This window comes from Gossypium arboreum, chromosome 10 (assembly GCF_025698485.1).
Source record: "Gossypium arboreum isolate Shixiya-1 chromosome 10, ASM2569848v2, whole genome shotgun sequence".
Lineage (NCBI taxonomy): Eukaryota > Viridiplantae > Streptophyta > Magnoliopsida > Malvales > Malvaceae > Gossypium > Gossypium arboreum.
In genome coordinates, this window is record NC_069079.1 from 6,842,737 (window position 1) to 6,857,212 (window position 14,476).

Sequence of the window (14,476 nt, forward strand, 5' to 3'; positions counted from 1 at the left end):
CAAAAGTTAAACTAAACACACCGCATCACACTCCACCGTTCATCCAAAGTGGTAATCAAGCTAAAATTTTGTTTGACAATAGATGTTGCTAACGAGTGGTTATTTGGTTGATTGTTTATGAAGGATTCGGGCAATGTTTTGTTTCATTGATACTTTCATTCGTAGGTGATCATCCTTGAATCCAAGTTGGTTCTACTGTGGTTGTTTTTGGCTTGGTGATTGGTTGCTATTGGTTGTATGATGCAATTTTTTTGTTGACGCGTGGCTCTCTCACTATCTTCCCTTTCTTTTAATTTTTTTCATTTTACACAAATGGTTAAGTTTCACCTTGATCCTTCTAATATGCTTAAAATTGAGATTTAATCTATAAACTTTAACTTTTAATATAATTTGATCTCTATGCTTTTATAATTATATTAATCAGTTCAAATAGTTAATACATAACTTTTCAATTAAAACATTACGTGGTTATATCATATATAATTTGAATACCTTAAAAGTATTAAATACAAACATGTGGTTTTCCATTCCTTTTAGGTTTACGTTAGTGCTTACTTTTTTTTTTTCAGTTCTAAAAAATGGTTAAATTTCAGTTTTGACCCCTCTATCATGCATAAATTTGATATTTAACTTCCAAACTTTAATTTCTAATGTAATTTGGTCCCTATGGTTTTATAATGTTATTAATTAGTCCAAATAGTTAATATTATTAATTTATTGAGTAAAAATTACGTGATTATACATGATTTGTTGCCCTAAGGGTCTACGTATCATTTTATTTCTTTTAGGTTTACATTGCTTCATTTTTTATATTATAAGACAATGATAAAATTCCAATTTTAGCCTTACTATACCTTATTTTTGACAATTTTATCCTTCAACTTTTACAATGTCATTAGTTAGTCTAAATATTTAATATTGTTAACTATTTCAATTAAAATATTGATGTTAAGTTTTCTTAGACTATTCCAACAACAAAAAATTATTTTATCATAACAAATTCGAATGAATATTCTTAAGAAAAAATTATATAAACATTTTTAATGTTATTTTATTGTTACATATAACTATCAAGTGATTTTTTTTTAATTTTAAAATATCACACCAATAAATTTAATAGAAAAATTTAATAATGATAATAATTCAACTTAAATTTTAAATCCAAATAGTAAAAGTTATAAATTTCTGAAAAATAAAATTAAAAGTATATTTTAAACTTTAAATAATAATAAATCTAACACTAAGAGTGGAAATCAAATCATACCAACTTTATTTGTATTCCGGTGCTAATAATTATTTGTGTAGTTTATTTATTCATGGTGTAGTTTTTCTATTTTTTGTCCTCAAAGGTTTAGGCCTTAACGAAAGGGAAATTTTCATATCTGAAGTTACAGCTGCCACTAATAACTCTACCTCCTTCTAACCGATTACAGCATTTGGGAAGCTCGTCGATTATGCCGTCAAGGCACTTCTTACAGTCAGAGCTTGAAAGGTCCCTGGTGCACTGAGTCAACCCATAAATTTTCGCTGACCCGTACACATAAATCTCTCCACTGGCGTAAAGTGATCTGGGATCTGCAGAAGCTTCATTAGCCAATACACTCAGCAATTCCTCGGTCTGCCGACTATATGCCTCGGATACACTATTCGGGTTCCACAGGTAGAACTTGTTTTGGTTATCAATCTGGCCGAAGAATCCAATGTTTGAATACTTAACAAGGCAATAATCATACCAGTTGATTGCACCTTTCTTGTAGGGGCAGAGTTGACGTATTTCATTGCTTGCCCTAACAACGCAGGTTTTACAATCTTCGATACTCACATCGCCTCTGCAAAGTGCCAGCCCATATACTCGGTTTGGGTTTTGACCTATGGCACGGCGCCCGAACCCTGATGGAGGAGTTTGATTGGAGAGGTACTCAATGAGCTGCTTTAAGTTGGCTTCATAAGGATCGCCAGCGGAGAAACTTCCAGTGTCGGAACAATTATGGAAGAGTCCAAAAGCTGTTTGGAGAAGAGAAGCAAGGGTTAGAAGATAAACAAAGGAGGCAATTCTTGAACAAGACATTGTAATTATCTAATTTTGATTATTCGTTTGAAGCTTAGGACCATGAAAGGTGTTATTTATAGGCAAAATTTTCCATTCTGATTGCATTAAGGTGGTGAGAAAATTTCAAAACGTGCTATATAAAAAATGAATACATTGTTGTAGTATAGATTTATTTTAGGTTTAGGGTTTAAGATTTAAGAAAAAAATAATTTTATATATGTACAAATAATTCATATATTTTTAACTTATACATTTTACTCATGTTGTATTCCTTTTAATTTTTGTATTGTTTTGTAATTATTTATGGTATGTTATGTTTATGTCATGGCACTTTAATTTTGTTATTGTGATTCAATTCAAGAAAAAATTATATGTATTCATAATCTATAATGATTTGGTATTAAATTATTTAAATAACTTATATTAATAATTAAAATTTAAAACAAATTTATTTACTTAATTGTTTTAACTTTAATATTAAATCATGTTATTTAAATAGATTGACTTAGAACACCATGTCATTTTTAATTCCATCCTATTGTATTTTTATCTAATATCCCTATTTATCTCATATTTTTCATAATTTATTATAATTATTAGAGTTTAATTTTAAAATATCTACATAAAATGTTAAATATAAAATAATATATTTAAATTACACCTATTTAATATAATTAAAATTATACCTTTTCGTAATGTCTTAACATATTAGTTGGTACCTAGAGTTTGTACCTGTATTTTTGATCCAATGTGTAAAACATGATTTATAAAAATTAATTATTTTACATACATGATGATAATCTGATTGCAAATTTTATAAATTATAATTTTTATAAAATATAATAAATTTATTTTAATAATTGATAAAATATAATAATATTAGCTATACTCAAAATTTGTTTTCAACTTTTCAAAAATAAAATAATTATTCTATAGGTTTATTTAGAGTTTCAATTAATACAAAAAGAGAATATCTTGCTGACTTTTATAGGTTTAATAAAGGCTAACTAGGAAAGGCATTATATACTAAATCCTAACCTTGAATTTAGAGTAATAAAAGTAAAAGTTATCACAAAATAAAAATTTGTGAGTAGTGTTATAATATTAATTTGGAATATTATGGGTTCCTAGTGAGCTTAATGAAAAAGTTACCGAAGGTCCATGTGGACACGATACCATACGTTGAGAACGTTCCAAGGTTATTGAAATTTTTCAAAAATCACTTAATTTTTAGTAGATAATTTTTAAAATTTTCAAATTAAAATTTTAGCTTACTTTTATTGATGGGAACATTAAAGCCTATTATTGATGCTTAGGGACCAAACTTTAATCTCACTGTTATTGGTTTGTTTAGTCAACTAATACTTAATTGAATCAGTATAGGTTGGGTAACAGTCACCTACATTTTAGTTTAAGCTGTTAACAACTCTTAATTCTTTTGGAACTAATTTAAAATCCTTTTTAAATTAGAAAAATGTTTTATTTAGCCCTCCAACTTGCATTATTTGTCAATTTACTCTTCTAACGTGAATTAATTAATTTTTTAAAGATTAACTTTTTTTACTTTTGAAAATAAACTAGCAAGTTCCATACGAACTTACTGGTTTAAAATATGAAAAGAGAGGATACTTTAGGGACTGATTTGTAATTTTAACTTTTTCCTTATTAATTCCACTTGATCCAATTCTTGATCTATACAATTATTTCATATTACTAATCAATATCAAATATTTTCATACTATACCATGATATGCATGATTTCATATAATTTTATATTTTTCAATTTTCCTCATATTTTATATTTTATTCAATTTAGTCCTTAAATTCGGATAAGCATAACCTTCGCTTCCTAGCTTTGGATTAAAATTTAATTTCATATATTCTCATTAAGGACCTTATACATTCTATTTCTAACATAATTTCATGAAAAGTTTTACATTTATTCAATTTGATCCCTAATGTGACAATGTTAACAATAAGCTAAATTAACTTTACAATCTAGTCCTTTCATATTCTAAGCTTAAAATCTATCAATTACAAGCCTAGCTCTTCAATAAGTCAACAATGGAAACTTTCTAACATTCATAGATCATATAAATCATGCTCAATTACTCTATATCATGCATTGACATACCTTAACATCTCAAGTAAATTGTTATGATAGCATGCAATCCTAAAGTCACAATTCAATTACTTAACATGTCAAATTTGCAGCTCATGCATTTCTAAGTGCAAAATAGGTTCATTTCATACCAATATGACATTTAAAACTTGTCCAAATGTTCAACATACCATTTGAGCATCTATAACAACATTTCACTAGTAGACATACATACCATTCATCATGCATCTTCAACAAACATGTCATGCATATTCAAGCATTAAATTCAATCAAACAAACAATCATAAAGTAGATATAAAATACTTGAAACAATCCTTAAAAATTTCATTACAACTAGCAATTAATAAAGTCTAACACCTTCAGTTTTGGTCCCACATTGCCTTTCTTATTGAAGTAAAAAACACAACACATACCCATCACAAGCTTGCCCACTTCTCCTCCCTACTCAATCTATTTTTCTGCAAAATATACATAAGAGAGTGAGTTTTTTTCAAGCTTATTGAGTGCTCAAAGATTGCCATAAATAATCCACAATGTCAAGGTTAATTGAAAGCATACTAGATCATTTATGTATCATAGCAATTCATGTTAATATATTGACATATTGTGACTAGGAAACATATATAAACACATATGCATTGGATAAGTGGATCTCCCAATACACCTCACGACTCATAAAGCCCATACTAGTCCCATAAAAGTGTAGTATGAAGCTAAACACTTTCCAAACACACCAACTAGTCCCGTTGAATGGAAACATTCCCTTATCTCTCCAAACCAATCCCAGGGCCTCAATTCCCTCACATATAAGCACAATAATGGAAGCTTAAGGTCTGGACTAGATGGTGCGTCAAGAGGGGCCTTTATGAATAAAACCTATTCGGGAGCCTATCAGCTTAATGAGGACATGGTAATGAACTCATATATGTGGCCAACAAACATGTTCACATACAACCCAAGACCACCAGCAGTGAAAGTGGTACAAGAGGAGGACTTAGGATAAAATTGATAGAATGTGTAAATATTAGAAGTCCAAATTTATTATTAAACCAATAAAAAGTCTACATCAATTTTCCTTAATTTCTCCAACAGGAAGTGGCTAAATAATTTATTTCAAAATATTCAGTGAATACATGAAAAAAATTAAATGACGAAAATAGAACGAAAATAATAATTTAGTGAGATTTGAGTTTAAATAGGAAAAAAAAATGCCAAATTTGCACCATAACCTTAACAAACTACTAGTATTTGAATTTATCTTATTTGCTTATAATGACTGTACTTATTTTGGGCTCAGAACCCATCAACCCCTTTTAAACCCTCCCTTAAAACCCGTCTCAAAATCTTCGCTCTTTCAGATAACGGGGGCGAAATGGCAATTCTGACCTGGATACCACCATCTCCAGTGGCGGTTACCGCTTCATGGGACACCCAGCAAAGGCCATCTTACAACCCCAACGCTCCACGCAAGCTAAAACCCACCCCCAACCTTAAACCGTCACCGCCAATCACCCTCCCCACCCGCACCGACCCTTCGGTTTTCGATATCCTCAAGCGTCCCTCTCAAGGTAATCCTTTCCTTGCCAATCTGTTACCATTTTGTAGCTAAATATTGAGTTATTATCTCATTTCCTTAACTATAAATTGTAGAAGTAACGCCCGTAAAGGTAGATTTGGATGACACTTATTTGGGTTATGAGAGATGGTTACCCACCCCACCTAAAGTGGAGAAACCTCGATCGGTTTTCAATGCGGCCACATTAGCCTATATTGGTGATTGCATTTACGAGGTTGTTTTATTGTAACATTTTCAACTTGTTAGTCACTGGGGTCATATCCTTTGTCAGAGTATAAGATGACAGTAACTTTAATTTTGAAGTTCGATTATGTCTTTCTGGGTATCTTACATGTAATGTTTTTTCTTGTAATCTGCAGCTATATGCGCGTAGACATTTTCTGTACCCTCCTCTAAGTATTGAAGAGTATAACGATCGTGTGACATCGGTAGTACGCTGTGAGGCGCAAGTATGAGTCTTTTTTAATGAATATTTAGTAATGTTGTGAAGACTACTTTGATTATTTGTGCATGTTAATAACCTTTAGTTCCGTTGATTCTTTTAGGATGCATTGCTACAGGAACTTCTTAATGATAGTTTCTTATCGAACACTGAAAGGTTAGTAGTATGAGTGAGACATGGGTATGTTTAATTTTTTAAAAATGTTTTTTGCCATTTATATGAAGGATCCTTGGAGTCTTATTCTTGTATCCAAATTTGAATGTGTTGGACATGGTATATTGAGAAAAATGAAGAACTAAAGCGACATAGTCTTTGTTTCTATGTATATGGATGCCCCATTACAATACTTAAAAATTTGGAATTTCTGACTTCAGCATTTGAGTTGCAGTCAAGCTGTTATATAACTAATAAATTTAGAACAACTGAAGACAAAAGAACTGCTCTAGTTATTCGAATATTGGTTAGAATAGATGGATTGATTGGTGTAGACATCAAATGTCTTTGGCTTAAAAAGAGAAAAGCTTGATAAGTTTTCTACTCAAGTCTATGGTGCTCCATTAGGACATAAGAAAGATTAATTTTTCCCCTATGTGTTTTAAATGGTGATAAGACCAGAAGGTGTGACATTTAAGGCAGTTAAATATTCCATGATACATATAAATTTCTAATGTATTGTAATGGCAGGAGAAGTCTAGAAATAATAATAATAATTAGTATCTTTCAAAAAAATAACAATTAGTAGTAGGGGCAATAACCAGTTGTTATGTTGCATAAGTAGAGGCATCAAGAAACAGCTATGGATTCTTGTCAGCACAGATATAGAGATTCAAAATCTTATGTTTGCACTTTCCACAGCCTTCTAACATGAGCATGCAAAACCTAAACCTCTCATGAATATAATTAAAAAAATATTATTGTATTTGATCATTTTACTGCAGGGATGTTCTTCGATGGGGAAAGAACATTAATTCCGCTAAAACACGGACAAAAAAGCGTGCTGGTGCGGCAGTTTATAATAGAGCATCTTCACTCGAAACACTGGTTAGTATCCTAAGTTATTGCGTTTCCTTTGGAAAAGTATTTGATTGATTTAGTTATCGTTGATTTGGCAAGGGGATTTGCACTTAAATTCTTCTTTTGGAGGAAATTGTGGACCAATAGCCTATGGACCTATGGCTTGGTCTGAAGTATTTCATTTATTGTAAACAAGAAATTTGTCAGCTTTGAAATCTATTTATGACTTTATAATACCAAAAAAAAAAAAAAAACAAAAACAAAAACAAAAAAAAAACAAAGAAGAAAAAGAAAAAGGAGGCCATTCTGTTTTCTTCTTATAAAGGTTTTCTGGAATTTTCATTGTATTTGCACGTTAATCTTAGTCTTGTCAAGGTATCTGCATGGTAAAACAGGATAATGCCATGTATCATTGGGTATATCTTGAGATTTGACATAATTCCACCAGTCAGTTTATACGATCTTTATTAAAATAGTTTCACTTAAACGTATGCATCTATGAGATTTTTTTTTTTTTCGGGTGGGGGGAGTGTTTACAGAGTAAATTTAGGGGAGAACCCACACATGGTAATTACCACAGTGGGACTTGAACTTTGGTGTTCATGGACCCAAGGTCTCAACCTTGCTAAGGCATCATTGGCATGTAGCTATGATATTTCATTTAGTACCATCGAGTGTTTGATTCTCTAGTCTTAGGATTTACCATGTTGTATATGCACTGTGTTTTGCCATTGTAAGTCTTCCAAGATCATGTATGATATGGTATCTACTTGATACGTAACCAGTTTCTTGCTGTTTAATATTTGGATTTAAACATGTTTAAAAGAAGTCATAAGTCGAAAATTCAAGAACCTTTTCTCTTGATTTAAGTTGTTAATCATGCAATTTTTCAGATTGGATATCTCTACCTTACAAATGTGAACCGTTTGGAAAAACTCATGGTAAGGCTTGGATTTTCCACTGGTGCATCTGCAGAGATGATATTGAAGGAAATAAATGGTAAGTTAAAAGTTAATCCATGGTGCAAAAGCAGCTCCTTGTTATGTCTCACATTTGCATTCTTCTCTAGATAGTTGACTTTTTCCCCAAATGCTTATCCTTATGTTTTAGTTTTGGGAGGGAGGCTCATGCAACAAGCTTGCATGAATCACAGACACTAGGTTTTAATCTCTAGATAATGTTGCAACTTGCAAATGTGGTGTAGAATTATTGGAAAGTTAAAAACAGTAGTCATTTTCTGATCTAATTCATGATTGCTTGCTTGCCACTTTTTATCTCCGGCCTCTTGTAACAAAATGACCCTTTTATATTATGAATGGAATAAGAAACTCCTGCAATTTGACCAAGTAGTTTTCTTCCAAGTTTCAGCTCAGTGTTCGTTTATCTTTTCACTATCATCTGATTCAATAATAATCACCTTCTACTTTTTCCTTTAAACAGGTGCAAAACCAGTGCAGTAGATAAAGATGGTGCTCAACACTTTTGCTCAGTTCAAGCTGGCTCAACTGACATATATATATATAGAGAGAGAGAGAGAAGAGAATGGATAGTATATCATTTGTTTCCTTCTGGGTTTTAGCCCCTTAGGTTAAAGTTGAGGGTTCTTGCATAATCTTTAGACAAAGCATATTTGTAGGTTTTAGTATTGACATTTGCTTTTGTATCTTTCAGTTGTTTGTATCAATTTAAAAAGTATATATTTTTATATTTAAATTCAATTATAATAAATATAATGTTAATATAAAAATATTTTTTAAATTTGTAAATAAATAGTGATTTGAGTTTATAAATAGAAGGGAAAAAAAGGTTGACCAGTGTGTGGAGAAACATCTATGAAGCTGACAAATGAGATACTAAGTCAACTCTTCATAGGATTCTTAGACTTATTATTTTCATCAAACCGTTGATTGTTAAAGCTGAATTTTTCATATAAAGTTGCTTGAAATCTAGATTTATGAAAAATACAAACAAGCATGCGATGAAGTTCTAAAACCAGAAAAACGCTTTCAATCTGTAATAAAATTCATAATCTCATAATTAAAAGAGAATGAATAACCATTACATGACATATAGAGAATATTATTTCTTCATACGAGTTAATTCAAAAAGTAAATATTTTTTTTTATTTTCTTTCCTATTTATTTTATTATGCTTAAAATTTTCCTTTTATTTTTTCATATTGGGGTTACTCATCTAAGCTTTGAGTTCCTTTCAGCAAAAACTTTATTCAGTTTAATAATATATATTTACCAATTTATCAACTAATATATTTTAAGTTTGTTTTACTGTTTAAAATTGCATCTTCATTCTCTTTTTAAAAACGAAATATCCCTTACTTGGTACACCCTTCCCACAATTTTACTACTAATTCTGCATGATAGTTTAAGAATGAGTGCGGTTTTAGCATACCCCATTATTTACAGCATTATTTTACTGCCGCCGCCGGAGCCCGCGTTTGAAACATTCTCATCACCAAAATTTCATCGGTAAAAACTGAAAATGTCAACGCCATCAATCTCCTCGGTCAAACCTGGAAACGTTTCCCTATAAAAAACACTTTCCATTCTCCTCAACTTCAAACAAATAAGCTAAATATTGCAAATTACAATGTCTTCTTCCATTGTTTATCTATTAAGCCTTGCTTTCCTTCTCCAAACAGCGTTCGGAGCTGATCCTCTCTTCCATATTTGTTCCAACTCTGGGAATTTCTCCACCTACAATGATCCTTATGAAGCCAACTTAAATGTGCTCACTGGCTACCTCTCCATTCAAGCTCCTTCTTCAGGATTCGGCCTCGGTTCCATAGGTCAAAACCCCAACCAAGCTTATGGCCTCGCACTTTGTAGAGGCGATGTGTCGACCCCGGACTGTAAAACCTGTGTTGTGGAAGCAGGCAGTGAAATACGGAAACGCTGCCCTTACGACAAAGGTGCAATCATTTGGTACGATAACTGTCTTTTCAAGTACGCAAACATGGAGTTCTTTGGCCATGTTGATAACCAAAACAAGTTCTACATGTGGAACTTGAACAACGTGAGTGAACCCCAGTCGTTCAATGCGAAGACCAAGGAACTGCTGAGCGATTTGGCTACCCAAGCTTATGCAAATCCCAAAATGTATGCAGCTGGAGAGATGGAGCTGAACGGATCGAAGAAACTTTACGGCTTGACTCAGTGCACCAGGGACCTTTCCAGCACTGAGTGCAAGAAGTGTCTTGATGGCATAATCGGGGAGCTTCCAAGCTGCTGTGATGGCAAAGAAGGAGGAAGAGTGGTTGGTGGGAGTTGTAACTTTAGATATGAAATTTACCCTTTCCTTAATGCTTAATTAAACCTTCCTGAAACGAAACTATGCCCATCTATAAATAATGTTACTTGTATGTTGGTATGGAAATATATTGTATTCTGTCATTGTTGAATAAATAAAAATTTATGTTTTTTAAATTATAATTTCTTAAATTTATAAATAATGTTACTTTTTCCATGCAATCATTCTTTCATGGCAACAATTATAATCGGTATAACTTATCACTTTTTTTTTTTCTTATCACTTGGAAATTAAGTTATGATTTACCTTTAAGGCTTAGTCTTTTTCGATGTTTGATTGGCTGAAAATGATTTTACAAAACACGGGAAAATGAGGTATTTTTTGGGGAAAAATGTCTTACTCTTTTTATTTCGATAAGACATGTTCAAACCATTTTTTTGAAAAACGGGAATCGACTTTTTAAAACGAAAGTTTAGAGTCGCCACTGATCTTTTTTGATGAGGTGTGATCAGGTCACCTCAAAACGTGATCGTTTTTCAATAAACAGTATTGATTTATCAAAACAACGATTTTGGTCTATGAAAATTAGAAAAACGGGTACGGGAATCGATTACGTGCGAGGAAGGGTTATCACCCTCGTCACGTCCAAATTTGATACCTAATTGATTATTCAGTGTCTTAATGTCGAAAAATTAAAAATTTGACAAGAGTTTAAAATACGATCCCTTTAGTGTTAATTAGAGGTGATCATGGTCCGGGCTGGGCCGGGTTCGGGCCAGGCCCAAATAAAATTTCAGGCCCGTCTACTAGGCTCGGACCCGGCCCGGCCCAAAATATGGGCCTAAAATTTTGCCCAAGCTCGGCCGAAATAAAATTACTAAACCCGAGCCCGCCCGGCCCATATATTAATTTTTTTTTCTTATTTCATTAAATAAAAAATTAAAAATATAATAAATCAAATATATTTAAAAACATAAAAATAAATATTAAAACAAATAAAAATAATACTAAAACAATTCTTAAAACAATACACAAATTAATAATATAATAAAAATAGTTATATTAAAATTTAAAATAATTAAAATAAAAATATATATTAATATATAATTCGGGCCGGATTGGGGGCCCGGCCAAAAACTCTTACGAGGCTGGCCCGCTTTTTAAACAGCCTCGTTTTTTCCCAAGCCCATTTTTCGGCCTATATTTTACCCAAACCCTCCCATTTTTGGCGGGCCTTGAGGCGGGCAGGCCCCGACCATGATCAGCTCTAGTGTTAATGCTTTTTTAAAGTATTTGGATGAATTAAAACGTATGTCAAGGACCGTTTCATCTCAAGGTAAAATGTTATATCCAGTACGTCAAGACACAACATCTCGACCCTCGAGTATGAGCTTGCCCTCTATTTCATTTAAAACTCATGTATTTAAATTTTAAAAAAGGATATCTGAATATTTAGATCAAACGAAAAATCGAAACCCAGTACGGGCACGACTACTCAAATTTTTAAATACGGAATATTGCCTTTGTTTTATTTAAAACTCATGTATTTTAATTTAAAAGGATAATCGGTTACTTAGATCAAACAAAAAATCGAAACTCAGTACATTAAGACACGATTTCTCGAATTTCTAAGTACCGAATATTGCCTTTACTTGAAAAATCCAGACAAAAATAATAATAAATAAAATAATTATAGTTAAAAAAGGAATAACAAAGAAAATTCGAATGAAAATTTAATTTAAATCAGGAGTAGGCAAATAAACACATGTACAATAAAATATTGAATGAAATAGTTTAAAAATAGGACGGATAATAAAAATAATAGTAATAATAATAATATAATGGTAATAATATTAAAAAAAAAGTAAATATAATGATGATAATAGTGTTAAAAATAATAATAATAATAAACAAACTACATATTAATGATAATAGAAAATAATGATAATAATAATAATAATAATAATAATAATAATAATAATATACGTGCTAATAATAATAACAATATAAAAAAGAAAATAATAATAAAAGGTAAAAGTAATAAAAATACTATTACGTTACTACTAATAATAATAATAAAGAAAACAGTAATAGTATATAGAATAATAGTAAAAGTAATAATAATAATAATAATAATAATAATAATAATAATAATAATAATAATAATAATAATATTAAAAATAACACTCTCCCCCTCCCTTCTAAATCTGGCCATTGGTCCAGTTTTGCTCCGATCACCGGATCTCCCGTGCCACTGTCGGCACCACTGTACACGGCGGCCGAACCTCAAAAAAATCCTTTTTTCGGTAATTTCAAAATGTGTAAGCTTCTTCCCCTTTATTTTTACTTTCGTATGTAAAAAAATTGAAAGATAAAATAAAATAAACAAAGAACTTAAAACGAGAATAGACAAAAAAAAACAGCTCTTTTGCTTTGATTTTTTATTAATCTCTTGTATTTTTTGTATTGAAAGTCTCTCTTTTTCTTGTATTCGAATCTCTCTCATTTTTTCTCCAAAAAAAAAAAACCCATTACGATGGTTTTGAATGGCTTTTATAGCTAAATTTTACAACTTGTTTGCTAACCGATTGCCTCTTTCTTTTTGCAGGCAAGTGGGGTAATAAAGTTAGTGGTTGGTTTAGTGGTTGATTTAGTGAGGTGTTAATTGGACTGTTAATTTATTTAGTGTTTTGGGTTTTGCTTGTTGGGCCTGGGCAAAATTTGGGCTCTACAAGACATTTTCCAAAGTTTTTCCTCTTCACATCCCAACATCAGAACTTGCTAAAGGCTCTCTCCTTCTCCTTCTCCTTCTCCTCCCCCTTCCCTTCATTGCGTCCCCGACCTAGGATTCATCTTTGTATCAAAAACAACCTGTAGTAGTTTCGTTGACAAAAAGAAAAAAGCCTTAGCCATTTCTAGTCTTTTCAAAAATGAAACTTTCAAACAATTTGGTGATTTTTTCTCTTCAATTTTTTCATCTATTTCCCTTCAGCGATTTGCCACTTTAAGCGAAATCAGTTGAATGGAAGGTGAGACAATTAACTATAGGAAATAATAAGAAATTGAGAACCATTTTGGAATTATATGATTTGTTTGCTTGCTTCTTAGCAAAATGTAATAACATTTTTGTTTTCATATATTCATTTTTCTCTCTGGTTGTTCCCCGAAAATAATTAAAAAGAAACCTTTTTGAATCGATGTGAGATTAAAATAGATAGTTTTAATTAATACCTACGTTTCAATAGATCCATTAAGTTGACAATTTAGTTTGTTTGTATATTTTTTAAAATGATTTTTATTTTGTGGAATTAATTAGATAGAATCTTGATTAGGTTCAATTTGTGATGGAGTTAATGATTTTGTGTTTGAATTGTGCCTTTTGATGTGTTTGATTTTATGGGCATTTGATTTTGAACCACTTCTCTTTATTAGATTATCTATTTTATGCTGCAACCCCAGAATGGATGTTAGCAAAGATGGGTTGTAGCACCCCAAACCCGGCCCAGAAGTTATGGCCGGATCCGGCATGCCACATCAAAACGTAAAAACATTTTATATTGTTGATCCAGAAAAACTTACTTAGTGTTTTAAAAGATAATTTCATTATAGGTTAAAGTGTGTGAAAAATAAAATAGAATAAAATAAATAAAAATAAAGAACACATAAATTTTACGTGGAAACCCTTTCGAAAAAAAAACCACAGGCGAGAGGAGAAGAAAATTCACTATGTCGAAAAATTTTTACTCAAATACAAGAGGAATAGACTATGTCTATTTATAGGCTTGCAAAGCCATATTCTAGTAGGATTGAAACACCTTATCCTAATCAATATAAAATAGATGGAGTTTAATAAGGTTTAAAACCTTATTCTAAAATAAAATAAAAGAAGTCTAGTTCTATATGGATTTTACTTTTATTTTATTTTCCATCGTATTTTATTTAAATAAGAATTTGGGTCACTTAATTCTAACAATCTCCACCTTGACACAAATTCTCAATGAACAA

The 14,476-nt window shown here is 31.2% G+C and overlaps 3 protein-coding genes across 3 annotated transcripts; 2 read left to right on the forward strand and 1 right to left on the reverse strand.

The window, feature by feature from the left end:
* Positions 1 to 1,182: 1,182 nt before the first annotated feature.
* LOC108488853 (cysteine-rich repeat secretory protein 38-like) lies at positions 1,183 to 2,123 on the reverse strand. Its single transcript, XM_017793133.2, has one exon. The coding sequence runs from the start codon at positions 2,066 to 2,068 to the stop codon at positions 1,352 to 1,354; it is 717 nt and encodes a 238-aa protein (XP_017648622.1). The 5' UTR covers positions 2,069 to 2,123; the 3' UTR covers positions 1,183 to 1,351.
* Positions 2,124 to 5,435: 3,312 nt separating this feature from the next.
* On the forward strand, positions 5,436 to 8,951 carry LOC108487497 (uncharacterized). The gene is made up of 7 exons (XM_017791853.2): positions 5,436 to 5,740; positions 5,823 to 5,962; positions 6,108 to 6,197; positions 6,294 to 6,346; positions 7,129 to 7,231; positions 8,098 to 8,203; positions 8,645 to 8,951. Exons 1-7 carry the CDS (start codon positions 5,545 to 5,547, stop codon positions 8,662 to 8,664), a joined length of 708 nt encoding a protein of 235 aa, XP_017647342.1. The 5' UTR covers positions 5,436 to 5,544; the 3' UTR covers positions 8,665 to 8,951.
* Positions 8,952 to 9,787: 836 nt separating this feature from the next.
* On the forward strand, positions 9,788 to 10,647 carry LOC108488972 (cysteine-rich repeat secretory protein 38-like). Its single transcript, XM_017793222.2, has one exon. It carries the CDS (start codon positions 9,812 to 9,814, stop codon positions 10,529 to 10,531), a length of 720 nt encoding a protein of 239 aa, XP_017648711.1. The 5' UTR covers positions 9,788 to 9,811; the 3' UTR covers positions 10,532 to 10,647.
* Positions 10,648 to 14,476: the final 3,829 nt, after the last annotated feature.

What these genes read in the sequence shown, in the direction of transcription:
- LOC108488853 (XM_017793133.2), bottom strand. Translation starts at nt 2,068, where the DNA reads ATGTCTTGTTCAAGAATTGCCTCCTTTGTTTATCTTCTAACCCTTGCT.
- LOC108487497 (XM_017791853.2), top strand. Translation starts at nt 5,545, where the DNA reads ATGGCAATTCTGACCTGGATACCACCATCTCCAGTGGCGGTTACCGCT. An exon ending in TAGTACGCTGTGAGGCGCAA is followed by an intron (nt 6,198 to 6,293) that starts GTATGAGTCTTT and finishes TGATTCTTTTAG; the next exon opens with GATGCATTGCTACAGGAACT. An exon ending in GATATTGAAGGAAATAAATG is followed by an intron (nt 8,204 to 8,644) that starts GTAAGTTAAAAG and finishes TCCTTTAAACAG; the next exon opens with GTGCAAAACCAGTGCAGTAG.
- LOC108488972 (XM_017793222.2), top strand. Translation starts at nt 9,812, where the DNA reads ATGTCTTCTTCCATTGTTTATCTATTAAGCCTTGCTTTCCTTCTCCAA.